The sequence below is a fragment of the Podarcis bocagei genome (genome assembly GCF_964188305.1).
Source record: "Podarcis bocagei genome assembly, chromosome: 4".
Classification (NCBI taxonomy): Eukaryota; Metazoa; Chordata; class Lepidosauria; order Squamata; family Lacertidae; genus Podarcis; species Podarcis bocagei.
This window is the reverse complement of record NC_138128.1, coordinates 9,098,781-9,123,423: the sequence shown is the minus strand read 5'-3', so window position 1 is coordinate 9,123,423 and position 24,643 is coordinate 9,098,781. Positions and strand designations below refer to the sequence as shown.

The window sequence follows — 24,643 nt, the reverse complement described above, 5'->3', positions numbered from 1 at the left end:
AGCTATACACAACGGAAGTTCCCAGCATACTGTGCTGGAATGTAAACAGACATCTCAACAGCAACACCAACCCCGTTGTGTGGAAAACCCTTGCAGATGACTGCAGTGCCTGGAGACATTCAGTCAAGTTGTGTATCCACAATGGTGATCAGAGGAGAAATAACCGCTGGGAGGAATGCAGACAGAAGAAACGCCCTGGTGCATCTGCAGCAGCACAGGTGGACGCCTCCATCTGCCCCAGCTGCAACAAAACATGTCTCTCCTATATCGGTCTCTACAGACACAGCAGGCACTGTAACTCTGCGACGGTTTCACTTTACTCCCAAAGGCGCACTCTTCCATTCATTGTCTCCCCAGACAGACAGATGCCGACAACAACTGGAAGTAAGTGTCATTAGTGGCTGTTAGTTGCTGCAGTGGAAGTTTAATGTAGGCACTTGGTTGGATCCTGACAATGGGCCGAGACACCAAGAGATTCTCTGATCCAAGAGCCCCCTTTCCCAAAGAGTCTCTTGCACATGGAGACATACGTGGTGTGTCTCCCCCCCCATCAGAAGAAAAAAAATCCTTCTCCAGCAGCAATTATTCCTTATAATACGTTAAAGGTCACTTCCAGGAAGGCATTTATGCAGAAAGGAGCATCACCCAGCAGTCCAGTTGCAAAACCTTCAAGGGCCACATCCTGGAAGACTTCAATAACTTTTTTTTTTCCTGGCAGCACGGCCAAATGCTTTTCTCTTTATTTCCCATCCTTTTTTTAAATTAATTAAAGGGAGAATTGTATGAACCACAGGAATTTATTTTTGCTATAAGGCTTCCTTGATTATTTTGCCACTTCTCAAATTGTATTGGATTTCTCCTGCAGTCAAGAGATTTTTGCATCTGAATAGCCTGGGAGGGGCTCTTTTATCTCTGGCTAATTGCAGATTGCAAGCAAAGCTGTGCCTGTTCAGCATCCTCCTCTTCCTAATGATACCCGGTTTTGTCAGTTTTACATTCTTGCTGCCGTGAGATGGGTTTGCGTCTCACCGAAAATTGCCTTCATTTCTCTGTGGTTTCCCTCCCCCCCAAACTCTTTTTTTCTGTTTGGTGAGATCTAGTGCTTATTGTATTTACATCAGAATACGGGAAACGGCTGCAAATAAGGACATCTATACCTGGCATATTTATGGCACTTTGCAGCATACTGCAATCCAGCCTTTCCCAATCTTGGGTCCCTGGATCCTGCTGGACTACGACTCCCATCATCCATAACTCTTGGCGGCGGATGATGGGAATTGTAGTCCAACAACATTTGGGGCCTCAAGGCTGGGGGCAGGCTGCTTAAGATCCTTGCAGGAGCCCTGGGAAAAGGACCGTAGCTCCATGACAGAGCTGTAAAAAGGCACCAGGCCAGCATCTTTGGAGAAGGCATTCTACCCCTCCGTTTAAAGCAGTTCCCTATGTTTCCAGTGCATCTGCTCTTTATACAGAAAGTACCAGGTTCAAATCCTGGGAATCTACAGGCAGGACTAGGAATGTCCAGTCTGAAACCCTTGAGCATGGGTAGGCAAACTAAGACCCGGGGGCCAGATCCAGCCCAATTGCCTTCTAAATCCGACCCGCAGACGGTCTGGGAATCAGCGTGTTTTTACATGAGTAGAATGTGTCCTTTTATTTAAAATGCATCTCTGGATTATTTGTGGGGCATAGGAATTCATTCATTTTTTTCCTTCAAAATATAGTCCGGCCCCCCACAAAGTCTGAGGGACAGTGGACTGGCCCCCTGCTGAAAAAGTTTGCTGACCCCTGCCCTAGAAAACAGATTGAGCTACGTGTATCAGTGATCTCAGGAATGCAAGATTTTAATTAAAAGAATGAGATATAGAGAACTAATCTCTATATACTTTGGCCACCTCATGAGAAGAGAAGACTCCCTGGAAAAGACCCTGATGTTGGGAAAGATGGAGGGCACGAGGAGAAGGGGACGAGATGGTTGGACAGTGTTCTCAAAGCTACCAGCATGAGTCTGACCAAACTGTGGGAGGCAGTGGAAGACAGGAGTGCCTGGCATGCTCTGGTCCAGGGGGTCACGAAGAGTCGGACACGACTAAACGACTAAACAACAACAATCTAAATTTAAAAAGAGCTGCAAGAAATACAAATAGAATAAGTAGAATACAGAGTCCTCTCTTAAAGGTAGGTCTTAACTCTTACTGCCCAAAGAAAGCAGTAGCCCCTCCCAGCTCTCACCTGGGATCTTCAACAACAACAACAACTTAATTATACCTCGCCCATCTGGCTAGGTTTCTGCAGCCACTCTGAGTGGCTCCCAACAGAATACAGTGGTACCTCGGGTTAAGAACTTACCGTATTTTTTGCCCTATAGGACGCACTTTCCCCCCTCCAAAAATGAAGGGGAAATGTGTGTGCGTCCTATGGGGCGAATGCAGGCTTCACGCACCTCTCCGCAAGCAGCGGGAGCACAGCGCTGGGCTCCTGCTGCTTGCGGAGAGTTGCCTGCATGCTGAAGCCTGCGCGCGCTGAGCTCAGCGCGTCCAGGCTTCGCGGACCTCTCAGCAAGCAGCGGGAGCGCTCCCACGGCTTGCAGAGAGCTGCCTATTTGGGGGCTGGGGTCGGGGGAAGCTCGGGCTTCTCCCGCCCCAGCCCCGCACCTGGGGGGGAAATAATTTTTTCCCCTTTATTTCCCCCCAAAAAACTAGGTGCGCCTTATGGGACAGTGTGTCCTATAGGGAGAAAAATATGGTAATTCGTTCCGGAGGTCTGTTCTTAACCTGAAACTGTTCTTAACTTGAGGTACCACTTTAGCTAATGGGGCCTCCTGCTGCTGCTGCGCCGCCAGAGCACGATTTCTGTTCTCATCCTGAAGCAAAGTTCTTAACCCAAGGTACTATTTCTGGGTTAGCAGAGTCTGTAACCTGAAGCGTCTGTAACCTGAAGCGTAAGTAACCCGAGGTAAAAAGATAAAGGGACCCCTGACCATTAGGTCCAGTCGTGACCGACTCTAGGGTTGCGCACTCATCTATAGGCCAAGGGAGCCGGCGTTTGTCCGCAGACAGCTTCCGGGTCATGTGGCCAGCATGACTAAGCCGCTTCTGGCGAACCAGAGCAGCGCACGGAAACACCATTTACCTTCCCGCCAGAGCGGTACCTATTTATCTACTTTGACATGCTTTCGAACTGCTAGGTGGGCAGGAGCAGGGACTGAGCAACAGGAGCTAACCCAATCGCAGGGATTCAAACCGCCGACCTTCTGATCGGCAAGTCCTAGGCTCTGTGGTTTAACCCACAGCGCCACCCGCGTCCCTGTAACCTGAGGTACCACTGTATTAAAAACATTCCTCCCACCCTCTCACCCTGGGAGACCACCATTTCCCTGTCTCTCACCCAAGATCCTCCATCAAGCATCTACCACCGCCATGGGCATATAATCCCTGGACCTTACTAAAGGCCCAGAGCAGAGGAAGCCAAAGAAATAATAGGAGAAAATGAAGGAGACCAGAAAGAGACCAGAAAGAGACCAGAAAGAGAGAAAGAAAGAAAGAAAGAAAGAAAGAAAGAAAGAAAGAAAGAAAGAAAGAAAGAAAGACATTTTTCACCTGCTGGTTACATAAAAAAAGAGAAAGAAATCAAGACATTCAGTCCACAATAACATATATCTTTTCCACTTTCTGTTAAGCAATATTTCTTTTAAGTCAGGTAGGTGTGCCAGTGGTCTGACTCAGTCCAAGACAGTTTCCTACGTTCCCCTCGTAACCACCTGGGGCTTTTCCAATCCCAGGAAGGCATCCTTACAACCACACCACCCTGGCTGTCAAAATACCAGTGTTTGGCCATGCATATGAGGCCAGTCCAATAATAATAATAATAATAATAATAATAATAATAATTTATTTATACCCCTCCCATGTGGCTGGGCTTCCCCAGACACTCTGGGTGGCTTTCGACAAACAAAATGTTAAAATACAGTAAGGCATCAAACATTAAAAGCTTCCCTAAACAGTCCAAGTGCTGCCTGTAGAGAAAAGCTGCCATCTAAGGAGCCTGCAAGCCTCTCTCTCTCCCCCTCCTGCCTGCTCAGGAACACAAAACCTTCAGCCGGGCCTCTCCCCTTTGGAACGTGCTTGACACCTGTGGGCTGGAGGGGAAGGAAGTGTCAATAACTTCCTTCTCCCTGGGCTCCAAGAGCGGCAAGCCTCGTCTTGGGCACTTGGCAGACGGATGATGAGGGAGCGGCAGCAGGTCAGGTTTCCTTCTGCCCTCAAATACAGAAAGCCTTCCGGCCTCACTCTCCAGATTCACGGGCTGGAGCCTGCAAAGGGCAAGCTTTCCAGGAACATCAGCGGCCTGGGGGTCACTTCTCTTCAGCCCGAGGTCACGGCCAGAACACTCTCCTACTCTTCCGTCAGTCTGGGACAGGGGTCTGCAACCTTTAAGACAAAAAGAGCCACTTGGACCCATTTCCGAAGGAAAAAAAACTGGGAGCCGCAAAACCCGTCATTATAAAAATAACTTTTTTGTCACTTTTTTATTATTTCTTTGTTTGACCCCTCAGAATTACTCCTCCTCATAGAAATAAACGTTAAATTAACAAGTTACCTTTTGTTTGTGTGTGTTCTTCACTCCCCTTCAAAACAGTGACCAGCGTACATGCCCCTTACAATGTAGCGGGCGGGCGGGAAGGTGACGTCGGGACGGTGCGTGACTAACGCACGCACCGCCCCCATGCGGCGTCACAGCCAGTACAGCGCCCGCCACAGTGGGGAATGTCGGGGCGCACAATGCGCCTCCTCCCCTCGCTAGTATCTGCCCCGGAGCCACGGTAAAGGTGTAAAAGAGCCACATGCGGCTCCAGAGCCGCGGGTTGCAGACCCCTGGTCTGGGAGAAGCCAGAAGGGCCTCCTCACCACGAGTAAGCAGCTAAGCAGATTGCCGCGAGGGATCCGTGCACAATTCCCCAGAGTAGAAATGCACCACGATTTGACATTTGCCAGGGAAAAGCAGCCAGACCCGTCGTACCTTCAGGAAGGACTTTAGACCGGTTTCACCCATGCAGAACAAGGGGAGAAGGACTGTCACGAAGGCAAAACCCTGTAAATGGAACACACTACAAATAGCACAAACTTCACCAGCCTTAGCAAAGCCTCAGAAGGATTGTAGAATCACTGAGTTTGGAGGACATCGGAAGGCATGTAGCTCAACCCGTGTGCTTAAGGTGGCCTCTGCAATGGACAATTCAACTACAGTGGTACCTCTGGTTACGTACTTAATTCGTTCCAGAGGTCCGTTCTTAACCTGAAACTGTTCTTAACCTGAAACAGCACTTTAGCTAATGGGGCCTCCTGCTGCCGCTGCGCTGCTGCCACACGATTTCTGTTCTCATCCTGAAACAAAGTTCTTAACCCGAGGTACTATTTCTGAGTTAGCGGCGTCTGTAACCTGAAGCGTCTGTAACCTGAGGTACCACTGTACTGCAGCACCCCTGACAGTGTGACCATTCTGTTGAAATACCTCCAGCGAAGGAGAGACCGCCGCTTCCTGAGGCAGAGAGTTCCACAGTCAAACAACTCTTGCCACTAGGAAGCGTCTCCTAACGTTCGGCCAAAATCCACTTCCCTGCAATTTCCACCCCTTTGGTTCCAAGTCCTGCCCTCTGAAGCAACAGAGAGCAAGTCTCCTCTGTCTTCTGCACAACAGCTCTTCAGATATTTTGAAGGCCGCTATCTTGGTTACATTACAGACAACTACATGAGATGTACAAGGAAGACAACAAGAAAGGGTTTAGTTATACAACTTCTAGATTTCAAAAGGAAGTTATAGAAGAAAAAGTAAAGCTGTTGAAGAAAGCATATAGTATTTTGCTAGAATGGGAAACAAAAGATGAGGAGGTCAAATTGGTTATGATTAAATGGGCACAAGATACAGTATAGGACATAATATACAATTTGAGGATTGGGGAAAATTGTGGAAAGTAAATTTGAAATGTACAGATTGTTTTCTTTTGAAAGAAAATTATATGAAAATGATGTATATGGTATATTACACCAGTACAGATAGCAGAAATGTACAAAACTGAGTCAAACACATGTTGGAAATGTAAAGAAAAAGAAGGAACTTTTTATCATATATGGTGGGAATGTAGAGAAGTGAAAAAAATTGGGAAATGATATACAATGAACTGAAAAAAAAATGTTTAAAATGACATTTGTAAAAAAAATCCAGAAGCATTTCTATTAGGGATTCTAGGACAAGACCGGCCAAGAAAAATAAATAACTTATTTATGTATGCTACAACAGCAGCAAGAGTTTTGGTAGCACAAGGATGGAAGAATGAGGAAATCCCAACGAAATAATAGTGGCAAGAAAAATTGATGAGTTATGCAGAACTGGCTAAATTGACATACAAACTGTGGGACAAGGGTAACTGTGACTTTAAGGAAGAATGGGAGCTTTTTACAAATTATCTAAAAAGACAACACAATGAACTGGACTCCTTGGCAGGTTTTGAATAAACATACACAAATTTCTTGGTTGACAACATGATAGATAGATAAGGATATGTATAATTTTATAACATGCAGAGAACAATATGTGCTGAGAAATCAGAGAGAGGAGCTGAGGAAAGTCTCAGTGGGGGGGAGGGAGGGTTTGAAGGGGTGGGCAAAAAGGGGAAAATAATAATGAATATGATATGTTTTGACAGTTTGTATGTTGAAATTGTTAATAAAAATATTAAAGAAAAGATAAGAAGAAGGCCGCTATCCATTTTGCCCTGACCATCTCTTCTTTGGGCTACAAAACCCCACAGAGCTTTCGTAGGACTCGGCGTCTGGACTCCCCACCATGCTGGGTGTGACTGGAAGTTGGCTCATTTCATTTAGAGCGATGGCAGAGCATGTCCTCTGACAGCTGGCAATAGGCTGCATCAGGGATGGTTTGTGGACCAGATGATTCTCTAGGTCCCTTCCAACGCTACAACTCTATGTTGCAAAAGATCCACTGCTGCTATCCCTACCTGGCCAGTGAAGCAATAGGCAAATGCAGGTTCCTTGCAATGTTATTGTTGTTATTATTAAGGAGTTTCTGGAGGTAGAGTCATCAGCAGTGATTCGCTCAGGACCTACAGACACCTTTGGTGTCTGGGATCAGAAGAGAGCGAGATCTTATCCACCTGATCATCAGCTGTCAGGCTGCCCTGGCTGAATCAGAGAAACAGCCCTGTTTATCTTGCTGATGCACATGGCAAAATCCAACACTCAGATCATGCCAGCTCACACCGGTAGGGCGAGTCCGGCAGGTGTTGCCAAAGAAGGAAGAGAGGAGTGGATCCTGCCAGTATCTGCCGAGCTGGCAGGTGGAGCTGGGCCAGAAGAGAAGCAGATCACATCTTCAGATGGAGTTTCGTTTCCTCCACCCGCAGCCTCCTTATCACCCTGCCTGAGCGGCAACTTGCAACCCGGGTGTTTCCTGGGCTTGCTTTGAAACCTGCACCTCCGCTTGGTTGCGCTGAAAGAGCATCGTCAGCTGTGGGTGAGGAAACGACCAGTGCCTCTGAGCATGCCCAGCCTGCTTTCCTCCCACTATTGCAGAACTGCAGCCCACCTGAACTCAGAATTAAGCCAATGGGCCTCTCTGTCCCTAGTTGAGGACAAAAATGAACCCTCCTAAAGCCTGCCCCCCCACGTCCTGTTTATTGTGCATTCATGACTATTTGTGGTTGTGGTGGTATTGGGGCAGTTATATGTGATCCCACTTTCGAAGCTAGTTGCACCTGCAAAGGTTTGGGAGCAGAAACAACAGCAACAACAACTTCTTTTTTATTTAGAGAGCCAGTGTGGTGTCGTGGTTAAGAGCGGTAGACTCGTAATCTGGTGAACCGGGTTCGCGTCTCCGCTCCTCCACATGCAGCTGCTGGGTGACCTTGGGCCAGTCACACTTCTCTGAAGTCTCTCAGCCCCACTCACCTCACAGAGTGTTTCTTGTGGGGGAGGAAGGGAAAGGTGAATGTTAGCCGCTGTGAGACTCCTGAAGGGGAGTGAAAGGCGGGATATCAAATCCAAACTCCTCTTCTTCTTCTTCTTTATTTATACTCGGCCTATCTGGCTGGGTTTCTCCCCAGTGGCTTCTAGTACATATAAAAATTTAATAAAACGTGAAACATTACAACCTTCCCAATACAAGGCTGCCTTCAAATGTCTTCCAAAAGTTGTGTATTACCTGGTGGCATCTCCTGAAAACGCTTGGTAACCTTCTTACATCAGCCTAACATTTCCCTCTCATGGACCTCTCTGAATTCAGGTGATGGAGGGACATCGATGGAGATGACGCGACATCATGTACCAGCTTCTGTGAGGCTAGGGGTGGGGAAACCTTTTCAGGGCCAGGTTCCCTCACAGGCAACATTTGGGGGCCGCAAGCCTGCAGTGGGCAGGGCCAGAGGCAAGAAGTAGCTGGGTCAAAGTTGGATGTGCAGATGATGATGATGATGATGATGATGATGATGATATACCCCACCCATCTGGCTGGGTTTCCAGACGTTACCCGTATCTGTGTATATTTCAGGCACACACAAGCCAGGCTTTGTACACACCCTTTATTCAGGCAAGTGAGAGGCATCTTTACGGCTCAAGGGGAATCCTTTCTAGCTAGGGGAAAGCCCTTGAGAAGCAGGATCAAAGAGGGAGAATGTCCTGGGGTTGAGTGTCGTCTCATGAGAGTCCCAGGGGCCAGATGGAAAGGATTTGAGGGTCGCTCCTGCTCTGGCTTTCCCGACCACTGGATTAGGCATTCTGGATGAGATTTGTATGGTGAGTAGTTCTGCACAGAGTAACCACAGAGAAGTCCCATTCATGGTGGCATAGGGAGAAGGCCAAATTAAGCAGATGCAGCTTTCACCATTGGTGACTCCTCCCGCCGCAAGTGCAGGTTGAGCTTGAGGTCTTGAGGAAGCAGCTCCCATGTACTTCCTCATATTTGGAACACTGATACATGATGCCCCTCCTTCCCCCTCTCCGTACCACACTGCCGGTGACTTTCTCAGCTGTTTCAGTATCTTATTTGTCATGGTGATTGCTCAACGACTCCTCTGAGATGTACACAAATCCAGAGCATTGCTTTGTGGTCACTAGCTTGGAATCTGGGTAGGCTCGGGTGTGCTTGAAGAGGCTCACCTTTAGAAACCTGTGCATTCTGATTTAGTGAGGTCAGGGGGAAAGCACAGGCTCAGCAGCCCAGTTTCGTGCGGAATTGTGAGTCTCCCCGCACCCTGTGTGAAAATGGGGGTGTTTTGTCACCTTCTTCCCTTCACCTTGGTAGATCCTTGACTAACAGAGGAGCCCTGGATCTCAAATTCTCCATCCAGCTATTGTTAGAGCACCTGCATTTTGGGGGGTGTGGGGTGTTAGGGGAGGGGCAATACCTCTGGTGGGGACATGTCGTGTGCCTTCTGGACCTTTGGACCCCACCCTGCACTCACTCTCACCTGGGACTCCTAGAAGCTGCCAGAATGAGACAATGGCCACACCCTAGGAAACGGCTTCGACTGGCCAGCTAAACCATGTGAGAGTAGCCAATGGGTTTCAAACCCTCGGGGAGTTAGAGAGTTCCCCTGCATGTGAAGAAAGCCTTAGGTGGATTGAGCAGACCAGACCAATAGGGGGTCCAACGGTGAAGAAGGCAGTTTCTGCACTGTAGAGGAAAGGTGAAGGGCAGATAAGGCTCAGGGGCGTTCCGAGGCGGGGGCAGGGGGGCAGACTGCCCTGGGTGCCATTCCAAAGGGGGTTCAAAATACCAACTCCCGATCAGCAGCACCTCCCGGGGCGCGCGCTGCTCGTCGTTTTCCTCCCCCCGCCTCCCATGTCATCCCCGTCGTGCCATGCCCCTGGGATGTGCACCACGCCCTCGGGACGCATGCCACGCCCCCAAGGGTGGTGCGTCATGGCCCGCTCAGTTGCGTCCACATAGGAAGGGAGCCCATCTAGGGGCTGGTCCTAAACTTCCACTGCCTTGTGGGATGTCTTTAGGAGAAGAAATGGCTATGGAGTAGCCAAATCTGGAGTGGAGTTCCTAAGATGGTTCAGTGGCACCTTGTGAACCTCCTTCTGGCAACTCCTCCAACCCAGCTGGCTCCTGTGGACCCCATCAGTAATATAATAATAATATATTATTATATAATATATAATAATAATATAATAATAATATATCTGAAGAAGTGTGCATGCACACGAAAGCTCATACCAAGAACTAACTTAGTTGGTCTTTAAGGTGCTACTGGAAGGAATTTTTTTATAATAATAATAATAATAATAATAATAATAATAATAATAATAATAATAATTTATACCTTGCCCATCTGGCTGGGTTTTCCCAGCCACTCTGGGCGGCTTCCAACAGAATATTAATAATAATAATAATAATAATAAATTTTATTTATATCCCGCCCTCCCCAGCTGAGCCGGGCTCAGGGTGGCTAACAACAATCAAATAAACAATCAAATAATGACACATTCTAAAAAAATTTCATTATAAAAATTAGTTAAAATCACATTGGTGGCAACCGATTAAACAAAATTCTGTGCAGGTTGCCAGAGGAGGGGGTCAGGCTGCGCCCTGACTAAAGGCCTGGCGGAACAACTCTGTCTTGCAGGCCCTGCGGAAAGATGTCAAGTCCCGCAGGGCCCTGGTCTCTTGTGTCAGAGCATTCCACCAGGTTGGAGCTGCAGCCGAGAAGGCCCTGGCTCTAGTTGAGGCCAGCCTAACCTCTCTGAGGCCTGGGACCTTGAGGGTGTTATTATTTGTAGACCGTAGGTTTCTCTGTGGGGCATACCAGGAGAGGCGGTCCCGTAGGTACGAGGGTCCTAGGCCGTATAGGGCTTTAAAGGTTAAAACCAGCACCTTAAACCTGATCCTGTACTCCACCGGGAGCCAGTGCAGCTGGTATAGCACCGGATGAATGTGATCCCGCAGCGAAGACCCCGTAAGGAGTCTCGCTGCGGCATTCTGCACCCGCTGGAGTTTCTGGGTCAGTCTCAAGGGCAGCCCCACGTAGAGCGAGTTACAATAATCCAGTCTGGAGGTGACCGTCGCATGGATCACAGTGGCTAGGTCAGGGCGAGAGAGATAAGGGGCCAACTGCTTAGCTTGGCGGAGATGGAAAAATGCCGCCTTTGTTATAGCTGTAATCTGCGCCTCCATAGAGAGGGAGGTATCGAAGATTACACCCAAACTCTTAACAGACGGTGCTGGCACTAATTGCACCCCCGCAAGAGATGGGAGTTGCCCCCCCTATTAAAATACAATACAGTGGTACCTCGGGTTACATACGCTTCAGGTTACAGATGCTTCAGGTTACAGACTCCGCTAACCCAGAAATATTACCTCAGGTTAAGAACTTTGCTTCAGGATGAGAACAGAAATCGTGCTCCGGCGGTGCAGCGGCAGCAGCAGGCCCCATTAGCTAAAGTGATGCTTCAGGTTAAGAACAGTTTCAGGTTAAGAACGGACCTCCGGAACGAATTAAGTACTTAACCCGAGGTACCACTGTAATCTGTTAAACATTAAAAGCTTCCCTAAACGGGGCTGCCTTCAGATGTCTTCTAAAAGTCCGGTAGTTGTTTTTCTCTTTGACATCTGGTGGGAGGGCGTTCCACAGGGCGGGTGCCACTACTGAGAAGGCCCTCTGCCTGGTTCCCTGTAACTTGGCTTCTCTCAGGGGGGGAACTGCCAGAAGGCCCTCGGCACTGGACCTCAGTGTCCAGGCAGAATGAGGGGGGTGGAGATGCTCCTTCAGGTATCCATCAGTGAGGCTGAGAGGAGGGTCTTGTCGTCTGGGCAGCCCAGGAGCTCCATACATTGCCCAGGCTTGCAACCCGGGGAGATTACTCTGGTGCTGCTAAAGCAGCAGTTTGACTTCACCCCCGGAGGCGCACTCCATTGTCTCTCAAGACAGACGGAGGCCAACAACAAGGATGCCATGTGCCCATGAGTTGGTTATAAGTGCCAAGCACACTGCCTCCTTTTCAATTGGTGCAGGATCCATAACGTCCTGCTGAAAAACCGTAACTTTTTAAACCGCAAACGGACATCGTTGCTGTTGTCGCATGTTAAGAGCTGTAGCTCAAGAGTGTCTCTCCAGATGGCAATATTGTGGTGACATTGGGAGAAGCGTCACAGAACAACTAATGAAGTGAAATGTTGTGTGGGCAACACAGTGTGCTTCCCCCACTAAGGCAGTTCTAGTATCTCACTGGCTTGTTGCAGGACACATTTTGCAACATTATAAGTATAGGGTCTATACTTAGCAGAAGACTTTATGTCAGCACATGGCTCCTGTACCTCCTCGCATGAGTATCTGGGGAAATCCTGACCATGCCATATCTGCGAAATCTGCCGCTATCTCCATGCTGCTGCGGCTGCGGAGTTCTTTATTCCTATCTTTTGTTAACTCTCAGGCTTCCCCTCCCCCCGCCTCCCATGTCATCCTGCCCATTCATGAATGGGAGCCCCCCACCTCCCACCGCAGCACTTTAATAGCTGGCAATTCCCCACTCGGCCACTAGGTGGAGCACCCTCCTCGCCGTGCCTCCCGCCCGGCCAGTGAGCCTTGAGAGCTGGTCTCGGAGTGCCCGCCCTTTCCAATTCATCTTTCCCTCGGAGCCCCGCCTCCCCGCAACCCAGAGGACGCCGGCCGCCCAATCAGCGCGAGGCTTGGCGTTGCTAGGGGCGTTCCCGCCGCGCCTGGCCCGCGCTGAGAGGGTGCCTGGTTGCCGGGGGCGCGGCCCTCGGCGCGATTGGCAGCCGGGCTCCTCCCCCTGGGTCTGAGCCGCGGCGGCTTTGCAGGAGCGCCCAGAGCGAGAGCGTGAGCGGCCGAGAGAGGATCCCCCAGCGAGGGGCGGCGCTGGCTGCGTGCGGAGCTCGCGAGTCGCTTGCAGCCTGCCGCGCAACGAGCCTCCCGGGTCTCTCCAGCCGGGGAGGAGGACCCTCTGCGGATCCCCGACGCCGGGGAATCCCCAGCCCAGCGCGGACCCAAGAGAAAACCGAGAGTGGGGCGGGAGAGATCCTGGCACTCCAGCCCTGCCGCGCTTCAGCACCGGACCGTCCGCAAGGGCCTGGACGAGCCCGCTTGGGTTCCGACCCAGCAGCAGCGCAAGAGAAAGCGGAGCTTAGCAAGCCGAGCGGGGATCCGCTGTCCGCATCGCGGACCGGAGCGGTCGTCTGAAGAAGCCCCGGCCGGTTCTGACCCGCTCCAAGTCCCCCGGACCCGAGCAAGGGAGACCCCCTGTGCTGCCGGGGAGAGCGGCGTCCTTGGAGAGGCGCGCGGAACTCTGGTGCCGTCGGAAGACCCGCTCCGGCGAGAGGTTCCGGAGGGCGCCCGTCCAAAGCCACCTCCGCCCGGGCTGCGGGGTCGGGCGAGGAAGCGAGGGTAGGACTGTTGTCTCTCTTTGGCGGAGTACGAGGCGCCTTGGGCGGACAGCGCCTTTCAGGACCGCCCGGGACTACCGGATCGACCCGCTGGAGCCTGGAGGAGTTTAATTTCGGGAGGTTTTTTGGGTGCAAAGATCAGCCCGCCGGACGCCGAACCGACGCCGGGAGCGGACCGTGGGCTCCCTGCCGAGGAGCAGCGACAGCGACGCGCCGGAGGTCCGCGCCCGCCCCGGGGGCTCGGGATTGTGTAGCCGCCCCGCCGGGCTCCGGCCCCGCGATGGCCGCGGCCCGCCCGGGGGCGCCCCAGCCGCTGCTCCCGGTGGTGCTGCTGCTTCTGCTGCCGGGCGGCTGCCGCGCATTGGAAGGTGAGGCCCCGCGGATCCCTTGGGGGGCAGTAGGGGGGGATTTCCCGCGGGGATCGGCCTCTCCGTCGGGGGATCCCCATTCCGAGGGAGCGAAATGATGAAAACCTCAGCTTGGCACTCACCTTTGCATGTGCACATTGAATTCTGCGGATGCACACACTAAATATTTGCGTTTTGGGGGTACCGGGGGTGCTTAAGAACCCCACCCTTTTCCAGAGTCACGAACCCTTTCAACCTTTATCAATATATCGGACATCAGATGGAGAGGCAGCCTCCAGAGGTGTCTGCTGTCCTGAGTCCACATACACGCCCCAGAACGCCCGTCCATTGCCTTGGATGGGTGTCTGGAGAGAAGCCATTGTCCCTGTCTGTTTGGGATGGGCAATTGTTCCACCTCCGCCCTACCCCCCCCCATTCAAACACTTGGCCCCTTCTTCTGCCCTCCAGCCTCTGTTTCACAAATCTGTGGCAGCCTCCATGAAAATAATCAAGTCCGAAGCATGCCCACTTGGCTTGAGATCCAGTCTCTGGTCTTTCCAGGGTCTTCTAACTTAGATCCTCTGCCCCCCACTTTCTGAACCGTGGCGTTAGATAGGGCCACCACCATTGCTTAATGTTGAGGTCCTGTGTTATGACACCAGCAGCTTCAAAATTGGGGGGCAAGCGAAGGAAGCTGGTGGCCAACTGGCCTGCCTTGGCCTTGCTGCCCGTTGTGTGGCTTGCTGAGAGTTTGCTCAGCTAGATTTTGGAGGGCGATTGTGTTGTAAGTGGCAGAAGAGAGAGAAGAGATCCTCAGAGCTGTCAAGTGCTATCCATAAAGTTGCTAAGTTCGCCATGCTTTTGACTGCGGGTGAGTTTTAGACCATTGCAGCTCGGAATTTGGGTTTGCATTCTTTTCTCAGTTCTTTGGACTGCTTTCTTCTGGCTGTGGGAGCAGGATGTTGTTTTCTTCAGACTGGGAACCGGGGAGGCAGAGAGGGTACTTCTGTCACTTGGCCTGCATTAAACAGAAAAGCAAAGCTGTGAAATGAAGCAGTTCGTGGTAGACTTTAAAAATAAAAAAGCCAAGTTCAGAGTTTGTTTTAAAATTAGTTCCCTCTGTAAGAGAGCCTCACATGTAAGAGCAGTGGCTTACTTAGTTGTTGCATTTCACAGCATAGATGTCTCACTGAAAAGTTCCGATTCTGCAGAAATTGTTGGAGCCACCTGAAGATAGCCTGAGTATCCTATTCCTGCTTTAAGCCCAAATGATACTTCTGTTTAGTATAAAGCACAATTTTAGCAGAAAAGGAGAGGTTTGTATTCTAGTGGAATCTCCCCCCATATACTTCCCATCTTCAGCAAAAGAACAGTTGACATTAATGTTCCTTTTGGGTGTAGGCAGATTTCAAGTTTGCTTTTCCACAACCCCTCAGTCCTGAAGGCCAGAAATGGTGCTCTTTAGCCTCACCGAAAGGTTGAGCGTTCAAGAACCAGGACGAAAGGCTTGCAACTCAGTTGAATTGCGAGACCAGAGGAGAGAAAACTGGTTGTTTTCCAGTTCTGGTAGAAGTTTTAACTTTAGTCATTTTGCCAAATGCGTGGGAATCACAAGCTTTTGTCGCATCAGAGAAAAGGTGTTGGGCCTTTGAGCAAGCTCGGGGAAAAAATTGGTTCATCTTGCCCTTTGTGTTCTGAATCTTGTCAAAATGAGAGTGGGGGGGGGACATGTTTTCAGCATGCACAAGAAGAACATCACAGAAGCTGGAATGCAGACATATGTGACACATTCTCAAAAATCAGTGCTGGGGAATTTTCTTAATAGGCAGCCTCATTTCTCCAGCTACCTCCCAGCCTCCCTTCCACACAAATATGGAAGTTGTGTCTTTAAAAGTAGCTCCTGTGAATTTCCCCAAATACATCAGATCTTAAAACCCGCCAGCTTCAGCATCGCTTCCCTTGGATACATTCAAAAACATGCTTTTGACTTCCTTTCTTCTCCCCTGTTTGACGCTGGCTTCAAGTTTTCCTTCACAGGCACATTCTTTTGCTGGGATGGTAAAGGCGCTGGGTTTGTGGTGAAATGAGAGTGAGAGAGAAAGAGAAGGGTGGGAGGGTGTGTGTGTGTGTGTGTGTGTGTGTAAGGAACCCTTTTTGGCTCCTTCTGAGATTTTCAAGAAACATGCCTCCTTCCAAATTACCTTGGCTCCTTTTGTGCAGAACAAGGTTGGAGCTTTTACGCCTTTTTGGGAACTGCCTCAGCTGGAAGGTGAGGCATCAACACAGGCAGGCAGCCACTTCGTGGAATATCTCCCTTTCTCCAAGATAATTTAACTCCTGGAGAACAAGGGCCTTTTACACTGAATTGAAATTCCTGCAGAGGGATAGGATTTTTTCCTGTTCCATATATGCAGCTCCATTTGTCCAGATGGGGACAGCCCAGGCATGTCACCAAATTGTATCAGAAACCAGGGCAAACCCACAAAGATCTCGTGAAGGGGACACATCACAAGGCTTAAAACCAGTGTTGTGCGTTCTGCAAGTCTGCCTGCCTTCTCTTTGTCGTCTTGGTGTTCTGATTTCCCTGACCTGGCGTGCTTTATGGGTACAGTGTCTGCCACGCTTCACACTTCAGGTGTTTCCCTTAAGTTTCTTCCGTTCTCTGCCGCTGTGACTGCCAGGCCCGTGTAGATCAATGCGTCTTTGTCCTGTCCTGCTTTGAGAAAATGGGGTGGCAGCTTGTCATCGAGATCAGGTCCCCGCTAACCTCCTAAACGAAGAGCAAATCGGAGGCTATACAAAGGCTTGCTCAGGAATGGCAACCCTTTTTTCCTTTTCCTTTTTCAACTGTTTCCCTTATGTGTGTGTATTTAAAAAGAGCACCACCTTGCAGACGGAGGAGTTCGCGTCTCAGCTTCATGCCAGGCTCTCTCCGCGAGGCGCTCGCTTGGGGTCTGCGGGGCGTGTTCTTGGGTGGGTTCGAGAGTTGGCTTCTCAACCTGCACTTTTCCTGCTCTGCCTTTTGTTCCAGCTGGGCTGCGTGTAAACCGAGCAGTGGCGTGTGCGGCATATGTTGTGACTTAACTCTGCGAATCAGGGTCGCTTGACCCTTAAGATCACCAGGAATGCGCTCTTACATTCCCTTTTTGTGGGGCGGGGGGCTCTCACTTAAAAATAAAAATAATACGCGCATTGTGTTGTGGGTCCGCCCCCGCGCTGTTTAAAAAAGCTGCTTCCTGATCCAGACTGTGCCGTTTTTGAGCAGTTACTGTAAATCTAGTGTATGCATTACTTTAGTGCTAATAATAAATCCATAGCAGCAATAAATCCATATGCGCACACTCTATATAAACCGCAGCTGCTAGTAACCGGGGATTCTGCCACCTCGCGCTGCCCTGTCAGGTTTCGGTGCCAGAAATGTGTAACTCCCAGCTAGTTTTGTTACCTCTGCGTCCTGACCCGTGAGAGTTGGGATTTTGCGGTCGGCTGGGGTGTGAGCGTGCACATTTTTAGACTTGTGTCTGGGCTTTTTTTTAAAAAAAATGCAACACGACTCTGTTCAATTGTGCTCCTTCTCCCCTCTCCTCCCCGCTGCTCCTCTTGGCTTGACCTATCGGGAGCCTGGTGGAGAGTCCCGTTTCTTTGCAAGGGAGCGCAGAAGGGGAGACGTCGAGGGGCCGAGGAGGAGAGCGGTGGAAGGGTGTATGTGTGTGTGTGTGTGTGTGTGGAGAAGCCTGCTTTTCAGCAGCGAGTCACAGAGGGCTTTGTAAGGGCTGGGAAGAAAATGGTTCCTTCCCCCAGATTTCTGTGCAAGCGTGCTGGGTCTGTTTGAAGTTACAGTGTGTTTTTCTTCTCTGGTTCAGCAGCGCCTCAGCCTGCCGGAGCAGGAATGCTCTGGCCCAGAAGCAACGGCGGCGGCTTTCTCTGGCAAAGGCACTTGAACGCGATGAGAGGCGAGCTGGGCTGGGGAGCCGAGGCCCCACGGGAATAGGTTTCCCTTGCTCGGCCGAAGAGCGCAGGAGGGGAAGGAGGAGCGCTTTTGGAAAATGCAAGCTTTCTCTTCTTTCCCTTTTGCTCAGTTTTTGCTGCTTCCCTTGCTTGGGACCAATCCACCCCTGCTCTGCTGGAAAGAGAGAGAAAAACGATACGCCGTTAATTTAAACTGCATTAAATCACATTTTCTATACCTCTTAGTGCTTCTGATGCCCTGTGCTTCTTCCCCCCCAGGGTTGGGCGCAAGGGAAGGAATTAATAATACTGGTTTGGGAATAATGGCAAAGGACAGATTCTTTTTCTTCTTCCTGCCTGCTCACCTGCGCACAAAGAGGCACAAACTCTGTAGGGGCAAGACGGACAAGAGAAGCTCCTGTCTCTGCAAAACCTCGAGGGTTTCCTTTTCCTTTGTCCTGGCTAGCTTACACCCTGACACTGCACCGAGGGATTCGGGGCACAATTAACCTCTCCACTTTTGCAAAGGGCTCCTCTGCCCCCTGTATTCCCATGACTGGGTAAATGAATAACTCTTTGCTGAGACATTGGGAGGAGGAGGATATTGGGGACAAATGGAAAGCAGAGGGGACGCATTTCTGTTTACGCTCAACTCCCTGTGCTGCAGAGCAGCTACATAAGATCACTAAATGCCCAGAAGTTATCTCATAAGACCCTCTAACCGCTACCCTAGCGACTAAAGGTGCGGTTTAAAAAGTGGATTTTCCCACCATCACCACCTCTTTGTGGGTGAAGCCCATGCAGGTGAATGTAAATACAGAACTGGGTAGTGGGAGAGATTGTTTCACATTAGCTTAATGTGGAGCGCGGGGGTGCTTGTGGCATTAAATGGGTCAGGAGGGAAGCTTGTTCATCCTTTCCCAAGTTTTGCTTGAGTTGAGCGAAGATGGAGGCTTGTTTGGGAGGCGCATTTTAGCTCTATAAAGCCTGGCTGAATTCTATAGTGCATTTGTTTCTGTGGCAGTGGGCTCCCAGTCTAGTGTAGCACAATGCACGTATTTAGGCACATGTTTTGACGTAGCGCGATGTGCGTGGTGCGTCTGCGTGCAACGTCGCGTTTTCTCCCCTCCCGATTCTATAGATGCGCTGCCAGGTATTTCCCTGACGGAGCGAGATTTGCTTTCTTTTAATTACAGTTCACTGAACTGCCTCCTCTCTCGGCGGGGACACTCGGCCTGCTGTTTTGTTGATGCTTTAGGATAAGGCTGAGGGGAATCTGGTCACAGAACTCGGGAAGCTCTGGCCGAGCTCATTAAATCTCCCATTCCTTGCAAGCTGGCTCATCCGTCTGGGGGGAGAGAGAGGCTGTTCCTTTGTGCCCAGAAGAGCAGCCGGCTAATTGGCGACGAGGGCAAGCTTACAAGACGAGCTGCGTGGACTTCTGAGAGTCCCCCCTCCCGGGACGGTGTTCTCTGTACTTTCTATACTTTCCTTGCTCTCATCTTCTTATTTTCTCGGCGCCTAACTGAGCTTCACCTCAAGCTACACGGGCAAGTGCTAGGCTGATCATGATGCTGACTCTCTTGGGTTAAAATGATCTCTGTTCCCTCCATTTCCCTTAATGGTGGGGAATCCCTAGTACCGGACGATTCGCACCCAAGCACCCTTTGTGGTGGCATTTGGGGCTTTTCCCTCCTCCTCCTCCTTTTCAAAGTTCTTGTCAAGGCTGGCATCGTGCATGAAATATTCGGTTGCGTTTCCCCCCTTTCTTCCCGCAGGCTGGTTTTGGCAGTTGCTGGCGACTGGGTACTCGGCAGGTTTTAATTAAACATCCCAAGGAACCTGAATCACGGGCTCACGTGTTGTTTTCTGTGTTGTGTTTTTCTTCCAGGCCCGCTTTTACTTACCTGCGGTGCCGACTCAAACTGGTTTTTCCAGGTTCAGCTTTTCCTTGTGGTGCCAAGCATGAGGGAAGGGGGCAGGCAGGCATCAGCGCGCATGTGCAGGGAACCATGTTCTCTCCAGCTGGGAGCATGGAGTAGAGGGTTCTGGAGCCACAGCACATAGGCGCTTGTGTTGCTTTGCCCACCCCGGACCCCCATTTTGGGATTCTTCCCTCTTTGCCAAATAGACTGGCTGGTCAGATGTCCAGTTTTTTCCACTTAAGACCAAGCTGTCCCATCGGACAGGGTTTCCAGAACTTGAGGGATTCCCACCCGTAAAACCGGAATCCCCAAACCATATTGCCCCGTGTTACGGCGCATCATCTCGTGGGGGCATTTTCGTTTGTGTGTTTACATGCGTCTCTGCTTGCAAATATGGCGGCCCTCCCTCGCTTAAGCTTTCTTGTTTCCACAAAGCCACTATGTGGAGATGCAGCCTTAATGAGGGAGCAGGTTGTTGTGACTCCACAAAGATCGCATCCGGGGAACAAAAGATAGTGTAACGATTGGGCCTCTCATTAGAGGCTATTGGCAGGTGGAGGAGTCAAAATGGCGGCTAGATTGACTGCCATAATTAATACTGCACAGCGTGTGGCTGGAAAGCAGAATCTGTTCACCGTCCTCAAGGTCCTGCTCTCCTGCATCCTCTGGGGTGGGGCATGTCTTGCAACAGAAGGGGGCCTGCTGCACGGTTGTGGAACAGAGACAGACAGCAACTTTGGGTGAAAGGAGTAGTTTCTTGTAGCCTTGTGCCTGGCTGCCTTCTGAGGGAAGTTGCATGTCTCTGGCGGGTTTGAGAAGAAGTGTTGGCCATGGCAGCTGCATGTGCACATTTCAGATGGAATCTGGGTCTGTTCTTTTGTGGGCAGCACATTGGCACCATGGAAGAACGCTAGAGCTTCCTTCCTCAGCCTGCCACCCTCCCATCACCTGTGCCATGATGGCAGGGGATGATGGGAATTGTAGTCCAGAACATCTGGAGGGGGCACCAAGTTTGAGAAGGTGGAGCTAGTTCCATAGCTCCACAGCTTCTGTGAACTATCCTCCATTTCAGCATGTGAGATCTGCCAGCCATGGAGCTTGGCCTATGTAGATCCTTCTCAAACCCCTCTGCTAAATTCAGCTGGAATTTGTGTGTGCGTATTTGATGCCATGGCTTTGTTTGGGTGGTGCGTAAGATGAAAATGGGTCTTAAATCTGGGCCTGGCTGAGCAAGGCCCCTTTGAGCAATGTTTTTGGAGTGATATGAGCTCCCTGCACAGACATGCCGCTGAAATTTTGTAACTCGAGGGATTGTGTTGGATACGTCTTAGCAGCGAGCGCTGCCGTCTAGTAGGGTTTATCCTCTCCTTTGTTAAAAAAAGAGCTGCATTTCAGGCATGCAGTGGAGATACAAGAAAGAATGAGCAAATAATAATAATAATAATAATAATAATAATAATAATAATAATAATTTAAACATGTATGCTATCCTTCATTAAAAGATCCCAGAACGGTTCACAACAGAAAAATGTAAATGGCTATCGAAGACTGCTCACTTTTGCAAGGGAAAGAAAAGATGGAAAGGTTTGCAAGGAACTGGAAGTGTGATTCCGTGCAAGGGAAATAGCAGCAACAGCACAATATTTGGACCCTTTCCCCATTGCTGTGAAAGTCAGCCCAGGCCCCATGGCTCCCTTAAGGCCATTGTGTCGCCCGTTTCCCCAGCACATAGGAACCCTCTTGTTGCTCTGGTGTGTGTGATGGACTTCTTGTTTTTGTTTGTGTGTGTTTTTCCTCCTCTTGTGTCTCTAGGAGCCTGCAGCTTTCCCTTGCACCTGTTCCCCCCCACAAGCCCCCACCTTGGAATGTGAAATGTAGGAAACATGTAGGAACTTCGGCCGGGTTTATAATCGCCAGCATGCATGCCAGCTCTGGGGTTTTGGTGGTTTTTTGCGTGTGTTTGAGTGTGGGAAGGCTGCATTTAACACTGAAGTTGCATGGATTCGCCCGAGGACTCAGTGGGCTATCTTTATGATCCTGAGCAGCTTTTTCTGTCCTTCGCCCTTTCAAAAAGGGCTGGACAGAGGCCCTCCGGTCGCTGCTGAAGTCCCATCCCAAAGCCGCCTCTTTCTACAGCATTTGCTCTGGCTGAGACTTCTGGGGGAAGCCCTTGCCTCCTCTGGCAAGAGGGGAAGGGGCTTCGTTGCCTCTCAGACCCCCGGAGAACCAGAGAAAGGAAGAGACTCTGGTTCTGGAGTTGCTTGGCAGCGCAGGCAGAGGAGGTGTCGAAGGGGTGGCAGTGCCGTGCGTCTTCCGCACGCACCAACGGTGAGGAACCCGAGGCCCCCTCTTTACTTATTAACGAGAAAAACGTGTCGGCTTTGACCAATTGCCAGGGACAGATTTATCCTAGTCCCGCAGAAATTAAACTGAAAATGAAAAGTGGGGGAGAGAGGGAGAGAGAAAGCGCCATCGAGCCAGGCCCTGGCACTTTTCTCTCGTTGCCCCTTCTCCCTCTGCCTCTCTCTCTCTGCTTGTTTTAACTTCGGAGGAATCTAGAGTTTGGACTGGGGAGTTTATTGGGGGGGGGTGAGGATATTTAGGTTTAAACAGTTCCAGATGGGTTTAGCGTTCGCACGTTGGGAGGAAGTGAGTGGAGGGCCGTTCAGAGATTCGGGTAACTGCCCCAGGCGCAGGACTGGGAGGGAAATTTTGGCAAAGGGCCGTTTGGGGGGGGGGGCATGTGCTTGCCAGCTAAATTTGTTGACTTTCAGAGCTGCTCCGTCTGTGGGGCTAAGTCTTTCCGATAAAAGTCGTCTTCTTCTACCGGCACATCTCTCTCGCTTGCTCCCCCCCCCCCCGCTTGTTTTCTTCCTCCTCTCCCAGGAGAAGAACCTGCAAAAGGAACGGGAAAAGGTGGTTCTCCCGCCCGCAACTTCGGGCGCTGCTGCGAGGTTGGCAGGGCGGGAGAGAACTCCATTTTGCCCGGCTGTTTTGTGTGAACGCAGCCTAAATTAGTTCGTGAAGATGCTGGCAATTTTGGTGTTCATCAGGACCCTGGGTGCGTGTACATTTGAAGCACATCCTCGCTGCCCCCTGCCCCACAAAAATAACTGTGGGAACTGTAGTTTCCCATCATAGAGCTACAGCTCCCAGCACTCCTGGAAAATTACAGTTCCTGAGCTTCTTTGGGGGAAGCCAGGAGTTTTGAATGTGGCTTTGTAAGGAGTGACGTGTCTTTTAAAAATGTAGTTCTACTCGCTCAAAATTCATCTTATGAAGATCTTTATGCATTATAAATTCAGGTTTGGTGAAGAAGGAAAGTATTGCATGTTTCAACTTTACTTCAAATTTTCTGGTTTTCCTCCTTGGAAAGGCTAGGGGAAAGCGCTTCAAAATTTCCAGAATTTCCCCATCTCTTTTTGAGACTCCTCCTGCTATTAGGCCCCTAATCCCCTCATAGAACTGCGATTCCCAGAGTGGTTTCACAGTCAATTCCTCTTCACAGGGAACTGTGCAAACTGTAGCTCACTGAAGGGAATAGGGGTGGTCTAGCAACTCTCAGCACCCGTAGCAAACTACAGCTCCCAGAATTCTTTGGCAGGAGGGGGGCAGCCATGATGGCTTAAAGTGGCATAAAAGTGCTTTAAATGTTTGGTGTGAATGAGGACTATGTGCGAATGATTTGAGTGATGCCACTCGCAAAGAGCTCCGCTGGGTCAAGCCAAAGGTCCACTTAGTTTGGGATCCTGATTCCAACACTGACTGACCAGACATCACTGGGAATGCTACAAAAAGTCAATGCATTCTCCATACATGCTTGCCAGTATTTAGAAATATTCTCACTTTGCATCTGAAGATTCCACGTTAGCTACCATGGCCAAATAAACCTCCGATAGACGTATTTGTGAACGTGGGGCAGCGCTTTGCAAGACTTGCTTATGCATTTAAAATCTGTGCGCCTCACTCTTAACATAGCTCGGCCTTCTTAAAGCTGGTGTTCTCCATATGTTTTGGGCTGGGGCTGATGGGAATTGTAGCCCAAAACATCTGGAAGATACCAGGTTGAGGAAGACTGGTGAGGCTTACGGACTGTGCCAGCTCTCGGTTATTTTGCAGAGTTTCCTTCTTCCCGTCCTGGTTGCACTGGCAGATGTTATCTTTGGACAAAGTCTCCTTGAGGTGGAGGGTGATATGAGAGGGCATTTCTTTCTTCTCGTATTCTCTGCATCACCCTTTCAAATGTGCTGTGGAGGCGGGAGTTATTGGTTTTTTTCTGTTTTTATTATGGCAATGTGTTTTGTGGGTTTTTTATATTGTTATTTAAATATTGTGACCCGCCCTGAGATTTACAGATATAGGGGGGCATACAAATTTAATCAATCAGTCAATCAATAACTTTTTATGGTCCTCTGCCATGACTTCCCCCCCAACCTCCTTAGCTTAGGAGAGGAAAATCCCCACAAATCCTCTGTCTTTAGGTCACTTGGTTGCCATTATCTAGCTCCTTCTTGGGTAATGCTCATAGATCAGTGGTGACGAATCTTCAGCCTGGGCTCCCTCCCTCCTAAAACACAAACCCTCCTATAGGAATTTTTTTTTTTCATATCCTTCCACCCCCGCCAAATTGGGTTCTCAAGGTAACTCAAAAGAAAGCAGAAGAAATAAATATTTTACAAGAATTGGGAACAAAGGTAACAAAAACAAATCTAGACTTAACAATGAAAACCATTAATGAGGATAACTACTCCGTACAAAGACACGACTGCCGGCAAAGATTATAAAAAGCTAAAAATAGCTATAAATACTGCAAGCAGCTCACTTAAATGCCTTCCGATATTCTTTTCCGAAGCTTTGAAAAGAGGAGGCCACACATTTCTTCTAAAATGAGAGAGAGCAAGAAATCCCAGTCCAATGACCTGTGTGTTGCCACCAAATCAGAATGAGGCCCTTCTCCCCATTCCTTGCTGAGCTCTTGTCACTGTTTTGCAGAGGGAAGAAAAA

The 24,643-nt window shown here is 49.9% G+C and overlaps 1 protein-coding gene across 3 annotated transcripts in view; it reads left to right on the top strand.

Moving 5' to 3' along the window:
• Positions 1-12,851: 12,851 nt before the first annotated feature.
• Positions 12,852-24,643, top strand: part of EPHB3 (EPH receptor B3) — an 85,111-nt gene continuing 73,319 nt past the window's right edge. For 2 of the 3 annotated variants that reach the window (XM_081190081.1, XM_081190080.1), the window contains exon 1: positions 12,852-13,787. In XM_081190081.1, the coding sequence (XP_081046207.1) occupies positions 13,700-13,787 (88 nt within the window). In that variant the 5' untranslated portion in view covers positions 12,852-13,699. Of the gene's footprint in view, positions 13,788-14,606; positions 14,638-24,643 lie in introns of those variants that run through there. The other variant, XM_081190082.1, reaches the window with a different exon arrangement.